This window comes from Grammomys surdaster, unplaced genomic scaffold (assembly GCF_004785775.1).
Source record: "Grammomys surdaster isolate TR1022 unplaced genomic scaffold, NIH_TR_1.0 166, whole genome shotgun sequence".
Taxonomy (NCBI): domain Eukaryota; kingdom Metazoa; phylum Chordata; class Mammalia; order Rodentia; family Muridae; genus Grammomys; species Grammomys surdaster.
In genome coordinates, this window is record NW_021604614.1 from 2,542,245 (window position 1) to 2,562,091 (window position 19,847).

Sequence of the window (19,847 nt, forward strand, 5' to 3'; positions counted from 1 at the left end):
CTTGTCCCTCTGGAAGGAGTCAGAAGGAGAAGGTCAGATCCCCAGAACACCAAAGGCTCTTGGGATTGGTAGAGGTCTCATATTATACTACTGAAATTAAGAATGAATTCACTAAAAGCTCTGCATGGAGGTACACACTTTTAATCCCAGCACTCAGGAGGCAGAGTCAGCCAGAGCTCTGGGAACAAGACCAGCCAGGGCTACACAGAAATCCTGGCTCAGAAAAAGCCATGGTTTGAGGCTTGAGATCTGGCTTATCTGTTACAAGCATTTGCTGACCTTCCTGCGGCCAGTAGCTCACAGCAGTGTAACCTCATTCAGTTCTGGGGGTCTGATGCCCTCCAAGAACCAGGCACACAAGCGTTGCACAGACATACATGCTTGCAAGACATTCAGAGTACTTCAGAAAGTTCTAGCTATTCCAGGAACTGAGACAGAAGGGTTGCAAGTTCAAGGCCCATCCTGGACTACACAGCCGAGAGGCAGCCTAAAAATGAAAAATGAGAGCGCTATAGGGGTGTGTCCCCACATCTAGCTGTGCTGTGTTGGAGATGGAACCTAAGCACCTACTGAGCAACATCCACAGCCAGTTCCAGTCCTAGTGCTGATGTGTGTGTGTGTGTGTTTGGGGGGGGGGGTTCTAGAAAGGAGGTCAGAAGAGGGCATAGAACTGAGGTTACAAGTGTCTATGCCAGGGATCCGAGATGAACTGAACACCTCCCCAGAACTGGATGAAGTGCTCTGTACAGCTAGGTCAGCAAATGCCGAATTGCAATGAAAGTGTGGGAAGGAGGCCAGCCATGAGCACTAGCTTTGCCTCTAGGGAGTTTCTGCCAACCCCACCTGACCCCCATGGAAAAGAAACAGTCTTAGGAGCTGAAAGCATCAGGTACTACCTTTGGCTGGCACAGATTTCTAAGGCTTCCATGGTCACTGAGTCTCCTGGTAATAGTTCTGATGCCTGTGCTGCTTTGCTTCACCACTGGGTGGCAGCAGCAGACTCGGGGCACAAAGACTGGGAAGAACCACCCAGGCTATTGGAGCCCAGGGGTATAACAACACTACACACACACACGGCAGATTGCATGGTAGGATCACCTTGCCTCCTGCTTGATGTCCCCAGCAGGTAGAATGTGTGTGTTGACCTTTTCCCAAGTTTCAGGATGCACTGAGCAAGGTGGTTGGTCCTTGTCACTTGGGGCAGTGGTGCCACCTGATGTTCCTGCTCCTACCGGGAGCCTCCCTGAGTCTCAGGCAAGGATAATCCCAACTGAGAAGTAGCTTTGGCTGAGGTGTGTGTTGGGGAGGGGCGGCTCAGTTACTAAAGCTCTCAAAAGCCTGAGGACCCTGAGCTTGGATCCCCAGCACTCATAGTGAAGCTATGGGGACATGGGGACGTGTGAATCTCCGGCCAGTGAAAGGGAACAATGAAGGTGGAAGTTAGGTACAGTCCCAACACTTGGGAAGAAGCAAATGGATCTCTTGAGTTTCCAGGCCAGTCAGGACTACATAGTAAGACCCAAAACAAATACAGAAAAATTAAAACCATGAGGTGGCAAGATGGCTCAGTGGGTAGAGGTGCTTTCCACCAAGACAGACAATCTGAGTTCCATCCCTGGGACCCACATGGTGGAAGAAGAACCAGCTCCAGGTTATTTTCAGACTTCCACATTGCTCTGTGACATATATGCCCACACACACATACAAAAACTCCAAAGTAATAAAGGCAGGCAGTAGTTTTGTTTTTGAAAAGTAGATGACACAGAGTCAGCATAGATCTCAAAGTTCAAGGCCAGCCTGGTCTACAGAGTGAGTCTCAAGACAGCCAGGGACACACAGAAACTCTTATCTCAAAAAACAAAAAAAGGTGGAAGACACCAAGACTGACTTCTGGCCTCTAAATTTACCCACCACCACCCACAAACACACACAGAGAGGCAGCTTGTCTATCCAGCTGTCTCTGGCACAGAGGTCCTTTGTTCCATGTGACATCTTTGTGCCCATCTTCCTCCCTGTCTCCTCTGTCCCCCATCTCTTCTCTCTGCCCATTAGTATTTGTTCTTTGAGATTCTACTGTTCTAGTCTCTGTCTCTGATCCCCACTCTCAGATGCCTGTGGATGCTGGAAGGACTAGCTTCCTCTTGTGTGTGGTTGTCAGTGTCTACATATCTGGCTCTTTCTGATCCTCTCCTGACCAGTGCGTCTGTGTGTCTCCCTACCTCTTGTGTCTGACTGTGGTACACGTGCGTGCAAGTCTGTATATGTCCCTCTGAACTTTCCATCTGTCCTCTCCATGACTGTGTGTCTATGTGAACTCCGGAGTTGTCTCTCTTCCCTGCCACTCACTGTACGCCTCCCTTCTCCATGATCTGCGAGACCTGGCTCTGTGCTGGGCATGTGCTGGGTGTGTGTGCTGGGCTTTCCGTCTTTCTGAGCCTATCTCTCACTTCCCATTTCTCCTGTGTCTGTTTCTGTTTTCTTTTTTATCGCCTCTCCACCCCCACGGGTGTGCGCGCATACATGTGTCTGTGCATGTGTGCGTGCACACAAACACGATACAATCTTGTTCATTAGAGGACAACTAGCCGCCATCAGTTATCTCTTACCTCGTGGTTCCTGGTGATAGCACTCAAGTTGTCCAGCTCGGTGGAAAGTGCCATTACCCAGTGAATATTTATTTATTTATTTATTTATTTATTTATTTATTTATTTATTTAGAGACAGGGTCTCACTGTGTAGTTGTCCTGGCTGGAACTGACTATCTAGACCAGACTGGCCTCAGACTCAGAGATCTGCCTGCTTCTGCTTCCCAAGTGCAGTCATTTAACGGCATGCACCACGGTGCCCAGCCCTTCGCTTGGTATCTCTGTATCTTTTTCTGCCTCTGCCCCACCCACTTTGTCATTAACCACCCTAGTAGTCTGGCCGAGGCGGATGTAGAGGGATGATTCAGTAGTGACAGGAAGCCAACTGCCTTGCCCGCTGCTTGCCAGAGTCTGTGGTGTTGGCGTCAGCTTGGGCAGGTGTGCGGACACAGGATGAAGTGGCCATGGTGAGGAGCCCTCACTCTCAGGTAAGTTTCCCAGGGGTGCTCAGCTGAGCAGGTGTTCCTTGTGCTACACCCCCACAAGGCCCTTAGCAATGGACTGAGTGGAAGCCAAGACACCTGATACCTCCTGGCCTGGCCCTGTGGCCCTCAAGGAAAGCCTGTCTCAGGGGCTCCAGGTACCTGCTTATCTATCATTGGCTTCCCAAACCCCCTAGCCTCTGAGACCCCACCCCAAGAAGCCCCTAGGGTGGTTCTGTCACTACCAATGACCAGGGAGGACCAGCCAAAAGCCAGAGATGTGAAGTTCTCCCATCTGTGGAGGGTTGGCTAACACCACAGGTCTGTGGAAGGACCTGGGCTGCTTTGGGGAACTGTGCCCAGCCCCTGTCCCAGCCAGGAGGAAGTTGCTATCCTCAGAAGTCCACCCAGGCCTGAGCCAGCTTGTACCTTCTGATGGATAACCCTTGTAAGACTGGTGGGCTTCTTGGTTCTGGCTCTGAACGGGTGGCCCAGGTTGGCCAGGAACAGGGCCTGCCAGGCTTCTCTACACAGGCATACTTATATATGTACATGAACGGTCTTCCTGGCCCACTGGCCTCCAGTAGGTTTCTTCAGAGTCCTTCTCTCTACCTCATTTGAAGCCCCAAGTTATTTGGTCAGGCTGGGTATTGTACACTCCTGTAATCATGGCATTAAGAATGCTGAAGTGTGTGTGTGTGTGGGGGGGGGTGATCGGGAGTTCAAGGCCAGGGGGTACTCCATTGTGAGTACCATTGATCCTCAAGGGATCAAACCACAGAAATGTTATTCAGCTAAGACCACAGGCCTCAGAGTAGCACCCCATGAATAAAACCATCCCAGGTGAGAGATGGGTCACCTGCCTCATCCAAGCAGACCCTCGGGTCTCTGTTCTCTGAAGGATGAGCACTGCAGCAATCACTCACTAAGGGCCATTGAGGTTAGAAGCTCAGATGCAGCCCTCAGAAGCAAGCCTTGTTCATATGAAAACTGCCCACTTCCCTTTGAGCTATTTTGACCCACAGAGCCACAGAGCTGTGGCGGTCCCCCACACACCCACAGCTAGCCCTGCCTGGCCCCTTGGGGCCTTCTGAGACTGCTGGGCTGCCCCTCCTGCAGCCCCAGCCTCTTCCCCTCAACCTGCCTGCTGTCCTTCAGGGTAGAGAGCATCAGATGGGATGGAGGGAATCCACAGGGCCTGCGAGGGGTTTCCATCTTTTCCAGTGTTTCTTTGTGACACAGCATGGGTCTCTTTGAACCTCCATTTGCTCCCTGGGAAGAAAACAGTTGGGCTCAGAGGGATCCCCAACTGAGAAGCAAGCACCAGACCCTGTCCAGGAAGCACCCCATGCACTCGCACTTGCTCTTTTTTAAAATTACCCTGTGTGTGGATGGATGTGTGGTGTGACATAGTGTAGGTCAGAAAATAACTTGCAAGAGTTACTTTTAACCGCCATGTGGGTCCTCTTGGGGATCGAACTCAGATCATCAGACTTGGAGGCAAGCGCCTTTTACCTGCAAGCTATCTCACCAGCCCCCCCCCAATTCGGGCTTTTTTATTAGTTTGTATTAATTATGCATACTAATAGGCTTGTGACATTTCCATACAACATGCCATCTTGATCATATCCACCCCCAGATTCTCTCTCTTGTCCTCCCCAATTCCCACTGGTCCCTGCCCTCTCCCCAACTGATCCCCTTCTGATTTCATGTTCTTTTCTCAGTGGAGGTGGGGTAGGGTGGTGGCCCAATGAGTTTCATTAGGTTTGCTTACAGGATGTGACTGAGGGGTTACCTACAGGAACACAGGCATCTTACCATTGAGGAAGGTATCTCTGTCTCTCTCTCTCTCTGTGTCTCTCTTTGTCTCTGTCTCTGTCTTTCTGTTTGTCTCTGTCTTCTCTCTCTCTCTCTCTCTCTCTCTCTCTCTCTCTCTCTCTCTCTCTCTCTCTCTCTGTGTGTGTGTGTGTCTCCCTCCCTCTCTCCTCCAGCAACTTTTTTTTTTAATTTAAAGTATTTATGTAAGTTGGGACATGATGGTACAGGGCTATAATCCCAGCATCTGCGAGGCTGACACTGGCCAGTCTCTGTGAATTCCAGGCCAGCCTGGTCTACAGAGTGAGTTTCAGACCCACCAGGGGGGTACACAGAGAAACCCTGTCTCAAATGCACAATGCATGTGTATGAGTGTTTTGCTTACATGTACGTCCGTGTACCACATTCATGCCTGGTGCACAAAGACTGGGAGAGGGTTGGGTCCCCTGGAACTGCCGTTATAGATAGTTATGAGTGTTGAGAATCAAACCTAGGTCCTCTGGGAGAGCAGTGCCTGCTTTTGACTTCTGAGTCATCTCTCCAGCATCCCCTTCCCCAGCTTCCCCTCTCCTCAGGCTGAGAATGGAATCCATGCCTCACCCTTGCTAGGTAAACATGGGAATATCCCTCACTGAGTGGTTCTAGGCAGGCAGGTATTCTACTTTTGAGTCACGTCCACAGCCAAATATTGATAGACGCTAGGCAGTTGCTCTACCACTAAGCCACACCCTAGTCCATCTGGGAGATTCTAAGCAAACGTCCTAGTATGCCCCCAGGCCTCTCTATGTTTTGAGGCAGGATAATATATCCCCTCAGTCTTTGCTGCAGGCTGCTGACAGTCCCTTCCCATGTCACATGACTAAGAACCGTGACTACAGTAAGAGTCATGGAAGCAACCCACACGGCTGACTCCACGCTACATTCATGTTCTCCATGACAGGCCTCAAGACAAACTCCCCTGCGTGGCCAGTTAGAGGGTTTAGATGCCCTGACCAGCTCCGTCCCGGGTCTGAGGGCTTCTGGAGTCCTGCTTATCCCCAGACAACTGGCCTAGTAGCAAGTGGACTCTGGTAGCCCAGGCTGCTTGGATGGAGAATGGTCCTCCTTCCAAAGGCGTGGGGTGCCAGTAGAGAGGAACTAGAACTCAGCAGGCCGGCTCCTGCAGTCATACGTGGGATGAGGCGGGCAAGAACTGAGTTATATGTAGCCTGTTCCTACATGTGTTATGCCCAAGTCTCCTCCTGCTCTTGTTCCCCATCGAGACAGAGGGTCTCGAACTCCTGATCTGCCTCTGCCTCACACGAGCTGGGATTGCAGGTGCACAGGAGCGAGACAGCGTGAACTGATTCTCCTCCTTTTCCCGCCATCTCAATCACTCGCTCACATTTCCCCTTCCTCCTCTCCATCCTTCTCTCCCTTAAAGAATAGATAGATAGACAGATGATAGATAGATAGATAGATAGATAGATAGATAGATAGACAGATGATAGATAGATAGATAGATAGATAGATAGATAGATAGATAGATAGATAGACAGACAAACAGACAGACATAGATGGGGTTGTGCTTTGTAGCCAGAACTAGCCTTGGTCTCCCAGCCCTCCTGGCTCTGTTCCTTGAAGTCCTAGAGCAGTGGTTCTCAGCCTTCCTAACGCTGTGACCCTTTACTACAGTTCCTCATACCACAACGTTATTTCCGTCTCTACTTCATAACTGTAATTTTGCTACTGTTATGAATTGTCACAAATATCTGACATGCAGGACATCAGACCCCTGTTGACCTCCAGAGGGGTCGCGATCCATAAGTTGAGGATCTCTGTGCTGGTGTTACAGGAACGTGCCATGTGCTCAGTTTATGAGTTTCTTTGATAGACAGTCAATGTCCTAAGTAAAGGCCACGCCCCCAGCCCCTCCCTGTGGGATTCTAGGCAGGGGCTCTACCACTGAGCCACACCCCCAGCCCCTCACTGAGGGATTCTAGGCAGGGGCTCTACCACTGAGCCATGCCCCCAGCCCCTCACTGAGGGATTCTAGGCAGGGGCTCTACCACTGAGCCACGCCCCCAGCCCCTCACTGGGGGATTCTAGGCAAGGCTCTACAGCTTAGCCACAACTTCTCTAGCTTGAGGCAGGACCAAGTGTAGACAGAGTAGCCATTTAGTCATTCACATTCCAAATGTGCCTTATTGCACAGACTGTTTTCCTCATCTGTTTCCCTTGCCCATGCTAGGGCGTCGAGTCTTCTTGTAGCTGCAATAGTCGGTTTTATAAGCCCATTAGAGAGAGCTGTACCTCCACTCATTCACCAGACTGTGGGGCTTCCCTAAGGCTAGGACAACTGCTGCCTTGGACATGGTCCCTCTCCACGGGTCCACCTCTTTATCTCCCAAAGACCAGCCTCGCTCTGAAGTTCCTCGAGTCCTGTCCTACAGCTGGGGACATGTCCCTGGTGTATACCTCTCAGGGTTGTATCCTCTGAGAAGAATCCTCACTGACCACAACTTCCAGCTCTCCACAGGCAGAATCTTGGTTCTTTTGTTGTTATATTTTTGTTTGTTTGTTTGTTTGAGACAGGGTTTCTCTGTATAGCCCTGGCTGTCCTGAAACTTACTCTGTAGACCAGCCTGGCCTTGAACTCAGAGCACCACCTGTCTCTGCCTCCTGAGTGTGGGAAATTAAGGCATGTGTCACCACCTGGGTTCTTGGGTGCTGGAGAAAAGAAAATATTTAGGTCTTCCTGGGAGCAGAATGGAGCACTTCCTGAGGACAGAGTGGAGCACCACTGAAGATGAGTTCATCAGAATGATACAGCAACAGTATGAGTAGGGTAGAAGAATGTGAATGTGTGTGTGTGTGTGTGTGTGTACACATGGTCATGAGCTTTGAGCTGCCTAACGGGGGTCCTCTGGAAGAACACCAAGCACTCTTAACTGCTGAACTGTCTCTCCAGTTTTTTGACACAGGGTCTCAGTCTTTAGCCCAGGCTAGCCTGAAACTCACTATGTTGTTTCAGGCTGGCCTGGAAATAGTGGCAGCCTGCACAGTTGCTGGGATTGCAGGTGTAAGCCCCTATGCTTGGGGGTGGGGGGAAACGACTGAATGTTGAACTCTCCCTTTCCACAGAGCAGCTGTGGGCACTTCTCAGCCTCAGTTTCTCCACCTGTGAACTAAGGAGCCTGTCTCTCAGGGCCAGATGGATTGGGAATGGGTGCTTTGGATTCCACACAATTTCTTGGTGTTATCTAGTGCTCTCAGAGTACTAGTGTATGTAGTACACTGGTCTGGTAGATGGTGTGCTGGTTAGGGTCACACGGGAGACATGGTTGGTTCAATTCAGGAGTAGGGAAGGCCATTCCATCAATGTTGCCGGAGCCGTGGACCAGAGAGATCAAAACCAGATCACATCAGGTGGGGTGGCACCAGGGAGCCACTGACTCACAGATCTCCAATGCAGTTTTACAGACCCCTCCCCAAGCCAACATGAGTGCCGAGCTAGAGCTGCTGTGGCCGGTGTCGGGACTATTGCTGCTGCTGTTGGGGGCCACAGCCTGGCTGTGTGTCCACTGCTCCCGCCCAGGTAGGTGTCACACAGGCAGGAAATGATGGGAGGGCCGGCCGTGAAGAGTGTGTCCCAGAGGCCTCTGCGGCTGGACCTGGCTGTGATAGGCAGGTTAGGAGGATGAGCACCCAAGGACCAGCTGGTGGCCCCTAGATGGCCCTGAGGACAGTGGGTGTGGGTAGACGCTGGGTCTGCTGGATCATGGGGTCACTCAGGCCAGGATGAGAGAGGGAAGCTGGGCTACCTGTGGCACCCTCTATTTCAAGTTATCCTCGTCCAACAAGAAGGGATTAAGTTCCTTTCTTTCCTTCCTTCCTTTCCCTCCCTCCTTCCTGCCTCCTTATCCAGTCCTCTCGCTCCCTCCCTCCCTCCGCACCCTTTTTCCGTTCTCTCCCTCCTTCCTTCCTTCTTTCTTTTCATCCTTGTAATTCTTTCTCTTTCAGACTATCTCACACTGTAGCCCAGGCTAGCCTCAAATGTTCCTGCCCTCTAGCCTCAGCTTCCTGAGCGCTGGGATCATAAGCCTGTGCTACCACACCCAGCTGACAAGAACCCCCTCAATGACAGGCAGCTGGAAGGGACTTGCCAAGGGCCTGGTGGAGTTACAAAGAGGGGGGCCCCAGACTTCAGCCCTCCCACTCTACACCTCCTGAGTTCAGGGACACTAGCTATGCCATTTCTGTTCTTGCAGGGGTGAAGAGAAATGAGAAAATCTACGAGCAGAGGAACCAGTGAGTTGCCCCAGCTTGCCATAGTTGAGCACCCTGGGGCGGGGGAAGCCCTCAGGAAACCCAGTCCTGGCCCTCACTCATGCCTGCTCCATGGCAGGCTCTAAATGGATCCCTAGCATGCAGTGGAGGGAAAGAAAGAGTTCGGGAGCTATCTGAGGGAATGTGGCACCACAGGGCAGCCGTAGCGAGGACAGACACCTGCACTCCAGGCGGAGCGAAGGCAGAATCTAAAAAAACACTTAGGAGAGGCTGCGAACCTCTCATTCCCACAGATATTCCAGAACCTGCCTGGGCTGCAGAGGGAGTTCAAGGCCAGCCTGGCAATTCAATCAGAACTTGCCTCACAACTTAAAACATAGGAGGCTGCCAGATAGCTCGGCCAGTAAGAGTGACTGGCACCAAAGTCTGATAACCTGAGTTTGATTCCCCTGGGAGCCACAGATGGTAATCAGACTGGCAAAAATTTTTCTCTGGCCTCCATGTGCCTAGTGTACCATGACACAGTGTAAATAATAAATACAAATAAACTTTTTTAAAAATTAAAAACCAGAGCTGGAGAGATGGCTCGGGGGTTGAAAGCACTGGCTGCTTTTCCAAAGAATCTGGATTTGAGTTCCAGCACCCATGACAATCTTTAATTCAGCTTCTAAGAGATCCAGAGATCCAATGCCTCTTCTGACTGCCTCAGGCACCAGGCATACATACATGTGGTAGACAAACATGTACATGGGCAAAATACCCATACACGTTAAAAATAAATAATTTTAAAGTGGGAGGGGGGCTATGACTCAGTCGTAGAGCATGTGCCTAGAATCCCCCAGTGAGGGGCTGGGGGCGTGGCTCAGTGGTGTGTGTAGTGCTTGCTCAGGGTCGTGAGTTCAATGCCCAACATAAAAGGAAAGGCAAGGGGCAGGCATGGTGGCATATTCTTTTAATCTCAGCACTCAGGAGGCAGAAGCATGTGGATTTCTGTGTTCAAGCTAGCCTAGTCTACATAGTAAGGTCCAGGACAGCCAGGTCTACAAAGTAAGGCCATATGTCAAAAAACAGGAAAAAAGAAAAGAAAGAAAAGAGAGAAAGGAGGGAGGGAGGAGGGAGGGAGGAAGGAAGCCAGCTGACCATTCTCTACACCTCTCTACTAAATGCATGTACAGGTTCCACATTCTCAGTGCAGCCCCCACATGCACACCCAAATAGGCCCTGTCACCCCCATCACCCCCCCACACACACCCTTCCTCATTTCCTTTTGCAACTGAAAAACCACAGTGAGGTCTGAAAACAAAATCTTCCATCTCTGACCACCCCAAGCCATGGCTAAAGCTTGCTTGTTTGTTTTTTAATTTTTTTATTTTGAGATAGGGTCTTACTTAGTCCTTAGCATTAGCTAGCATAGAACCTACTTTGTAGCCCAGGCTGGCCTCAAACTCACACTGATATTCTTGCCATGAGTGCTGGGAACCCAGGAATGTGCAGACAGACACCGGGCTCAGCTCTTCCATCTTCTCTGTGTTCCTTGTCCCTGTCTGCCCCCTCACCTGCCGGGCCCCCCCCCTCCACCCACCACTGTCCCCCCATCCTCTCTCTGTATCCTTACCTGAGGAATGTCAGAGTCTGGCTCAGCACACCCTTGTGTATTCGCAGTCAAGAAAATGAACAGGGCTTAGCTGTGGTTCAGCAGACGTACTCCCGTGAGTTCTTGAAGCATCCTGGGTTTGGTTTCGGGCTGGGACTTCCCATATCAAGGTCCCTTCTGTGTCCTTTGCCCTGAGGCCAGTCTGATACACCAGGAAGCCTGGCTCTGCTGGGTGAGTGCCTAGCCAATACTCTGTCCCTGCTTCCCTCCAAAGTGGCCAGGCAGGTGAGGCCAGGACCCCTGATGGACACAGCTTCAGACAAGTCATTTGAAAGGTAGGAAGGCATTCTGTAGTGTATGGGCCCAGACCTGGAGAACCCCACCTGGCAGCCAGGGCTAGACCTCACTCTGTCCCCAAGCTGCAGAGTCTCAGGGCTGGCCTGTTGAGGCTTTCCCCTCCCTGAGGTACCATCTCAGTGTCCATGCTCCATTCTTGCAGGAAGAACAAGCTACTCTTCTCCTACCTTGAGGGTAAGTGATAGCAGACAGGAATGAACTGAGTGCAGCTGGGATAACGGAACAAGTACTGGCTCCGGAAGGCCTTCCAGGGGGAGCTGAGGCCGGGGGGTGATGGAATTGGCTTTAATAGATAAGGCAGAACGTGTGCAGAGGTATGGCCATCCAAAGCCCCTAGGCCCTTGCTTGAGCTGCAGAACCTGGGTTGGGTTGGGGCAGGACCTGGAGGGAAGACAACCTAGCCTAGCCTAGCCTTTCTTCCAGGTCCTGAGTCCCCTAGGTACCAGAACTTCTACAAAGGTGGGTAGCTCTGGGGGGAGGGAATGGGCCACAGCCAGGAGCTTAGCTTGTCTTAAGTCTTCTCTCTGGCCTCTTCCAGGAAGCAAAGACGAGCTTGATGCTGCCTATGTGTGAGTAGCCCTTGACCGAGCCTACCCTTCCCCATTTCCCAGTCTCTCTCCCAAGCTTCTTTATGAGGCATTCAGTGAAGACCGCCTCTGGGTAGCCTTTTTAATTTGGTGACCCTGGCCTTGTGTGGCTCTGATGGAAAAACTGAGTATCTGGTTGTGGGGGGGCACCCATCATGGTCATCTGGTGACCGGCAGGTCACAAAGCAGACATGATGACACTTACTGTCATTTCAGCACTCAGGAGGCTGAGGCAGAGGGATCACAGCCAGTGTGGGCTACATATCAAGATGTGGCTCCCTCCCTCCAGAAACAGGCTGGGGCTGTGGTTCAGAGTGCCTGCCTAGCGTGTATACAGTCCTGGGGTTCATTGCCACCCCTGTACAAACCTGGTGTGGAGGCTTATGCCAGGAATCCCAGCACTTGGGGAGGAGATCAGGAGTTCGAGGTCACCCTGGTCTGGATAGTGAGTCTGAGGTCAGCCTGAGATACAGAGATACTGTTTCTATAATGTAGACAGTGGTAGAGCGCTAGCCCATCTCATAAAGTCTGACATCTCTGGGGACTCACAGGGTTGATGGAGATACCGACTCCCAAGAGCTGTCCTCTGACATCCACTCATGCTATGGCATCCTTGCGCATGTGTGAACATGCACATACATGCACACAATGAATAAGAAAATGTAAATTTATAAAGAGAAAAAGGAGAGAGATATAGATGATACATACATACATACGCACATACATACATGGAGAACGATAGGGAGAGATTTATATATAGAGAGAGAGGTTTAGAGAGAGAGGTGTATGTAGAGGTACAGGTCTGCCATCCCAGCACTTGGAAGGTAGAGGCAGAAAGATCTGATTTAAAACTACCACCCCCCTAAAAAAAGAAATGACCCCTAGCAGTGTCTCCTCATGTCACAAATAGGGAAAACTGTGGCCCAGGCTGACAGCCCTCTAGTCCCAGAATAGTCAGGGACTCTGGGAAGCATCTGTAGTGGATTGGAGGAGATACTCCCTCATGGCTTCTTCTGAAGGTCCCCTCCTGACAGATTTGTCCAGCAACCTGCACTCCACTCCGGTTTTTTTCCCCCCAGAGATCCCATCTCCACGGACTACTACAACTGGGGACGTTTCCAGAAGCCCCCAGAAGGTAAGGTGGAGGACGGACGGGGACGGGCGGGCTGGGGAGGGTGTGGAAGAGGAGGCAGCCGCTCCTGTAGATGGGTCTGCAGAGCGGCTGAGATATGGAGGGAGTCCTGCTACAGGCCGAGGTGGGTGGGGCGGAAGTCAGCGGCACGGAGGATGGGGACAGAGTGGAGGGACCGGACAGGAAGCAGAGGCGGGGCTGTGGGTGGGAGCATCTGAAGAGATGGGCACCTGGTGACAGATAAGCTGGGGCTTTGGTCAGGAGCACTTCCGGTTTACGGAGGAGAGCAGAGTGTAGGGAGGGGACAGAGCCTGCCGAGAGTAGCAGGGCCTTCCGCCTGGGTCCTCAGCTGGCTCTGGAGTGGTCGCATTCGAAGGGGTCCACTTTCTCCTCCCTCTTTTTTTTTCCCATGGTTCCAAAAGGGTTTATTTTCATGGCAGATGGTAGATGGATCTGGATGGACCCCCCTCTCTTCCCCTCTTAATTTATTTTTTTAACATCTTTTAAGACATATTTACTGCCTGGCGGTGGTGGTGCACGGCTTTAATCCCAGCACTTGGGAGGCAGAGGCAGGCGGATTTCTGAGTTCGAGGCCAGCCTGGTCTACAGAGTGAGTTCCAGGACAGCCAGGGCTACACAGAGAGACCCTGTCTCGAAAAACCAAAAAAAAAAAAAAAGAAAAGAAAAAAAAAAGAAAGAAAGAAAGAAAGAAAAGAAAAAAGAAATATTTACTTACTCTGTGGGTGTGGCACACACGACGTGGCAGCCTCAGGACAACTTGTGGGGGTCAGTGCTCCCCTCCACCATGAGGGGCCTTTACCTGACCTTTGTTCTTGTTTCATAAGAACGGGTCTCCTGCTGGGAGGCAGAGGCAGGCAGATCTCTGTGAGTTCGAGGCCAGCCTGGTCTACAAATCGAGTTTCAGGAACGTTAGGGTTGCTACCCCGAGAAACCCTGTCTTGAAAAACAAACAAAACAACCCAACAACAAACAAACAAGATAGCCTCTGAGGTAAAACACCCAATGTTGTCCTCTGGTCTCAACCTGTACACCCACATCCACGCCCACACCCACACTCACACGCACCTGCAGTCAGCATACACACAAAACGACAACAGCAACAACAACAAACTGGTCTAAGGGACTGAAGAGATGGCTCAGCAGTTAAGAGCACCAACTGCTCTTCCGTAGGTCATGAGTTCAATTCCCAGTCACCACATGGCAACTCACAGCTGTCTATAATAGGATCCAATACCATCCTTTCATGTGCGGTGTGCAGATATACATGTAGATAAAACTCATATACATAAAATGGATAAATGTTTTTTTTAAACTGGTCTAAGAGAATACTGAAGCCCCTTGAGGCCCAGGAGGAAAGCCCTACAGAGGAAGGGACATCGGGGGGCTTGCAGACAAGGTCCACCTGCAGGTCTCCTGCCAGCTCCTTATTCTGTCACACTGTATTCATTCACAGAGGATGATTCCAACTCATACGAGAATGTGCTCATCTGCAAGCCCAGCACCCCCGAGTCAGGTAAAGCTGTCCCTCCCACGAAAGGTGGGGCAGGGGGTGGCACCCTGAGCTAGACCCACCCTAATGAATAAGAAGTGAGGTCCTGCAGTGGTGGCGCACGCCTTTAATCCCAGCACTTGGGAGGCAGAGGCAGGCAAATTTCTGAGTTCAAGGCCAGCCTGGTCTACAGAGTGAGTTCCAGGACAGCCAGGGCTACACAGAGAAACCCTGTCTCAAAAAAACAAAAACAAAAACAAAACACAAAAAAAGAAGTGAGGTCCTCAAGATTCTAAGTCTCTTGTGCTTTTTGGTCAAGTTCACCCAGTCCTGACAGGAGACCCCTCACAGGGGAAGGAGCTGTCCAGGGGATTGTCCTCCTTGACAGTGGTCATCCTCAGGGGAAGAGTGCTGGCCCCTTCCTCAGAATGTTCCTGTAACCTCCCTCAGGTGTCGAGGAATCTGAGGATTACCAGAACTCAGTATCCATCCATCAGTGGCGAGAGTCCAAGAGGATTATGGGTATGTCTCCCAAGGGCAGAGGCCACGAGGAGTGCTGGGGACAAGCGCGTGGGGCATGTTGATGGAAGCAGGCAACTGGCTGGTCCAGGAGGGTCGGTTGGTCTGGGCGGGGTTCCCTGCTTCTGGTCTGCCTCACTTCACAGCCTTCATTGTAGCCCAGGCTGCAGAAGTCTTGCTCTCTGCCAGAACGCCCCTGGCCAGCAGCTTGATCTGCAGAGCTTGGTCACCCTGTCTTAGAGCAGGAAGATTTCTGGGGAAAAAAACCCAACAATAACCCCCCTCCCCCTCAAAAAAAAAAACCCCAAAAAACAAACAACAAAAAACAGCAATCCGCAGACACCAAGAATCCTACACAGTATGACACTTGCTCTGTGTCATTTGTGGGGTCTGGAATCCTGAGAAATCCTGGCTGGGGACCGGCATTGATGTACACCTGGGAGCGGTCCCAACAACTACCTGTCCTGATCCACAGGTGCACAAAGGTCCCTATCAGGAAGCCCAGACGAGGAGCCAGATTACGTGAATGGGGATGTGGCTGCAGCCGAGAAAATCTAGGCGAGAATCTGAAGGAAGGTACAGTGTTACCCTCTAGCTGCTCAGAGTAAGGGGGGGAGGGGGAGCGAGCCCTGTGCTCAAGGGAGGAGCCACAGTGGACTGATGGACGGAGTGAGGGCTAGCCCCGTGGGTGCTTATCAGTCTATTAGAACCAGAAAGGAGAGGCTTACTGAAGTTCACCTGGTCCACTTCGGAAGAGGTAAGCCCATCCCGGTGACAGGTAGAAGCATACACGTGGTGCAGGGTGCTGGAGGCGTCTAGCAGAGAGGTCTCAGCACTTGTCTTACAATCTACCAACAGGGGATGGAGGCATGGTTCAGCAGTAGTGATGGCAGGTATGCACTAAGTCCTGGGTTCCATCTTCAGCACTGAAAACACAACACAAAATTTAAAACATAAAATGAAGGAGCCAGGTGCGGTGACACGTGACTCTGCCTCCTAAAGTGCCTGGAAGCAGTCTCAGCACTGAGCTTCTAGGCACTTAGGAGGTGGAGGCAGGAGGATCAGGAGTTCCGAAACAGCCTGGGCTACATGAGTTTGAAGCCAGAGATCTGTTCGGAAATGATAGAAGCAGAGCTTGAGAGGTCCCTCGGGGTAAGCCCAGATGAATTCAGATCCCTGGCACACATCTGTAACCTGGTGCCGGGGAGGTGGGTCTCAGGACTCACTGCTGAGCCAGCCTGACAGGAACAGTGAGCTCCAGGGCCCAATGATAGAAGAAGATATTCAAGGTTGACTTCTGACCTGCACGTGGACATACACCCGCACACATGGGTGCACATAACACACACACATCCACCCATGTACACACACACACACACACGCGTACACACATGAGCACGAGCATGTACGCACTAGAGGGAACAGATGGAAGGAAGGAAAGGCAGGAAGAAATGAAAACAAAGGAATCAGATAAATAATAAAACACATGAGAAATTTCAATATACCAGACACGGTGGCACACACCTTTAATCCCAGCACTTGGGAGGCAGAGGCAGGCAGATCTATTGGGTTCTAGGCCAGACAGACTCTGTTTCAAGAAATTCCCCAAACCAAAACTATAATATGTTCCCTGGTGATAAACAGACAGGGGGAAAGGGTTGTGACTTGGGATAGAAGTGACAGGGCTTTGAAATTTAAAGAAGACAAAGGCTCTCTCTTCTTCTGGGACTTCCGGGAAGAGCATCCCAGAAGAGCAGCTGGGAGGTGGCAGAGCATGGAAGAGGTTGATGGCCAGCTAGCCAGAGCCAGCACTGGAGTTCTTGAATGACATGAGAAGGACAATGAATCTGGGTCTGGGTCCCTGCGGTGCCTCCTGCCTTCCCCTGTGGAATGCTGGGATTGCAGGTGTGTGCCGCCACACCTGACAAGGGCAAGCTTTCTCTTTTGTTGAGACAGGTTCTCACTGTGTAGTCTGCCTGGCCTGGGACTTGATATATAGACCACACTGGCCCTGAACTCACAGTGATCCTCCTGTCTCTACCTATGGAGTGTTGAGATTATAGGCGTGCACCACATCTGTCTTTTTTTTTTTTTAAGATTTATTTATTTATTTTATGTATGTGAGTACACTGTAGCTGTCTCAGCTACACCAGACGAGGGCATCGGTTCCCATTACAGATGGTTGTGAGCCACCGTGTGGTTGCTGGAAATTGAACTCAGGACCTCTGGCAGAGCAGTCAGTGCTCTAAACCGCTGAGCCATCTCTCCAGCCCCACACCCGTCTTTTTAGGTGGGCTCTGGAAACTGAACTCAGGCCCTCACACTTGTGTAGCAAATATTTCACCAACCAAGCCATCTCTCCAAGCCCAGCCTTTCCCTCATAACTCTCCTCTCTGTTGAAGGGGCTGAGGATCGTGAGTTGAAGGTTTCCTGCCTGCTGAATAAAGAATGTCCTCCAGGGTTGCTCAAGTTTCACACCCTGGCTGTGGCTGCTCCTGGGAGGGGCGCCAGAACTGCCTGACACACAGCCTGCGAGACACTGGGAATCGCCAGAGCCGAAACCCTCAAGTGATGCCCTGACTTCTTGGGGGCAAGGCCCGTGCCGGGGACACTGACTGTGCTGACTGGGAGCCCAGGACCCGGGGCAAGGTGTGTCCCCAATCCACACCTAAAATGAAGCACAGCGTTGGTGTCTGTGGGGTTTTTTATTTGTTTTGGCTGCAGGATCTAAGTTGCTCGGACTGATGATCTCAAACTTGCAATCCTCCTGCCTCAGCCCTTGTGTTGCGATCAACCACCTGACCTTGTAGGGTTTTTTTTTCCCCCTTTCCTTGTTTGGACCTCAAATCACTTATGAATGTTGACTTCTGGGACTGTTACTTTTCCTGTGGTTAAGTTGCTGGAGCAGTATTTAATCCTGTCCGTGTCTTGTCCCTCTCAGAGCATTACACGTACTGACATTAGCAGATAAGTGGGGTGTGGGGTCACTGAGATCGCCTTGGTTTCTTAGTGGGCTCCAGTTTGTTCTGGTCCTCCATTCCTGCGGGGACCTTGCGGGTTGGTGATAGGGAAATAAAACTGTCCCCTCACCAAACCTCAATAAACCCTGTGAGTGTAAGAGCAGACACATGCCTTTGCTTAAACACCTCTTCCTGTGTGTGTTCATAGGGCGGAATGAGCAGCCCCTGTCTGGCTAGCCTGAAACTTGCTTTACAAACCAGGCTGGCCCTAACAAGATCTGTCTGCTTCCTGCATACGGGGATGAAAAGCGCCACCACACCTGGCCTTCAGTTTAAAAACCGTGTCTGAGTATATTCCACGTGTGGGTGCCTGCAGAGTTCTGGAGACACTGGGACACTTGAAATGCAGGCCCTTGTTGGCTGCCCCATGGGAGTGCTAGGAACCCAACTAGGCTCCTCTGTAAGAACAGTTCAAGCCCAACTGCTGAGCCATCTCATCTCTCCCACTTTCTGAACAAGTGTCTGTCCCTGAGCTTGTAAGCCTGCCGATTGGACAGCCCTGCTGGCCAGGCGAGCCCCAGGGATCCTGGCTCTGACTTGCCAGCGCTAGGATCACAGGCATCTATGCCTGTGCCTGGCTTGTTACTTGGGTTTTTGGGGAATCCAAACTCAGGTAGAGGTTACATAGCATTTTACCCACCTCCCACCTTTATTTGTATATGTGTGCACACACGCATGCGACCACACACATAAGCATGGCTAGAGGTCAGAGGACAGCTCCGTGGAGCTGGTTCTTCTGCCCTCATGAGGGCTCCAGGGATGAGGCTCGGGTTGGCAGGCTTGGAAGACAAGTGCCTTCACCAGCTGAACCATCTGTTAGTCTCACTGTAACCCAGGCAGCTGGCACTGAACCCATGGCACCCCTTTGCCTCGGCACCCCAGCTGTTGGGGTTACAGGCCTGTGCCTCCACAGCTGGCTCTGGTAAAGACCCTTTCTGGAAATGGAGAGGAAGGTGTTTGTTCTTGTTTTTCGAGAGTTCTCTGTGTCAGCTCTAGCTGTCCTGGAACTCAACTCTGCAGACCATGCTGGCCTCAAACTCAGAGCTCTGCTTGCCTCTGCCTCCTGAGAGCTAGGATTAAAGGTGTGTACCTCCACTGCCTGGTTTAAGATTCTTAGTAGAAATGACCCTGAGGTCCAGAGAGGAATGGGCTGTGCACTGTATAGCCATCCCCTTTCCTTGGACACAAATTCATTCTGAGGAGAAATGAATGCTCTAAGTTATTATATTAGAACACCTAGAACCCAACTGTTCTACAACACATGGGATGGTCTCGCTCACACTTCCCAGGCTGTCCTAGATTCCCCATAGCAGGGGCTAGCTTTGAACTTAGCCTCTGAGTGCTTGGCATTATGGGTTCTCAGAACTGAGGAGATGGCTAAGCAGTTCTGTCTGCTCTTGCAGAGGACCCAGGTTCAATTCCCAGCACCTCCATGGAGGCTCACAACTACCTGTAACTCCCATTCCAAGGGACCCAATGCTCTCTTTTGGTCTTAGGCACTGTGTGTGTGCAGTGAGCAGGCACACATGCAGGCAAAACACCCACACATAAAATAAAAAAATCACTCATACACATTAAATAAATCAATCACTGTAAAAAGTTATGGTGTGTGCTACTGTGCCTGGTTTAATTTCTTTAACTTTTAATTAAAGATTTTTATGGGCTGGAGAGATGGCTCAGCAGTTAAGAGCACAGACTGCTCTTCCAGAGATCCTGAGTTCAATTCCCAGCAACCACATGGTGGCTCGCAACCATCTGTAATGAGGATCCAATGGATCCATGTATGTACCCACATACATGAAATAAATCTTTAAAAAAGATTTTTATAATTTTACTTATTATCTGTGCATGTGTACAAGACCCAGAAGACATCTTTTTAGTTTGTTCTGAGACGGGCCTCTCTAGGAACTCACTCTGTAGACTAGCCAGCCTTGAACTCAGAGGTCACCAGCTTCTTCCTCTGAATGCTGGAATTAA

The 19,847-nt window shown here is 51.0% G+C and overlaps 1 protein-coding gene across 5 annotated transcripts; it reads left to right on the top strand.

Annotated features, from left to right (window-relative positions):
• Positions 1–2,943: 2,943 nt before the first annotated feature.
• Positions 2,944–19,576, top strand: Lat2 (linker for activation of T cells family member 2). Of its 5 annotated transcripts, XR_003711262.1 has the most exons (14): positions 2,944–3,073; positions 8,337–8,459; positions 9,133–9,172; positions 10,814–10,860; positions 11,020–11,080; positions 11,245–11,276; positions 11,514–11,561; positions 11,641–11,671; positions 12,769–12,824; positions 14,296–14,355; positions 14,782–14,853; positions 15,326–15,426; positions 17,253–17,499; positions 18,019–19,576. XR_003711262.1 is itself a non-coding variant. In XM_028765910.1 (13 exons), the coding sequence occupies exons 2-12, from the start codon at positions 8,363–8,365 to the stop codon at positions 15,406–15,408; spliced, it is 627 nt and encodes a 208-aa protein (XP_028621743.1). In that variant the 5' UTR covers positions 2,944–3,073; positions 8,337–8,362; the 3' UTR covers positions 15,409–15,426; positions 17,253–17,975. The 5 variants fall into 5 exon arrangements, 4 of the variants coding, with proteins under 4 accessions (XP_028621743.1, XP_028621744.1, XP_028621745.1 ...); XM_028765910.1 differs by lacking the exon at positions 18,019–19,576 and having other exon boundaries at positions 17,253–17,975; XM_028765911.1 differs by lacking the exon at positions 18,019–19,576 and having other exon boundaries at positions 11,526–11,561; positions 17,253–17,975.
• Positions 19,577–19,847: the final 271 nt, after the last annotated feature.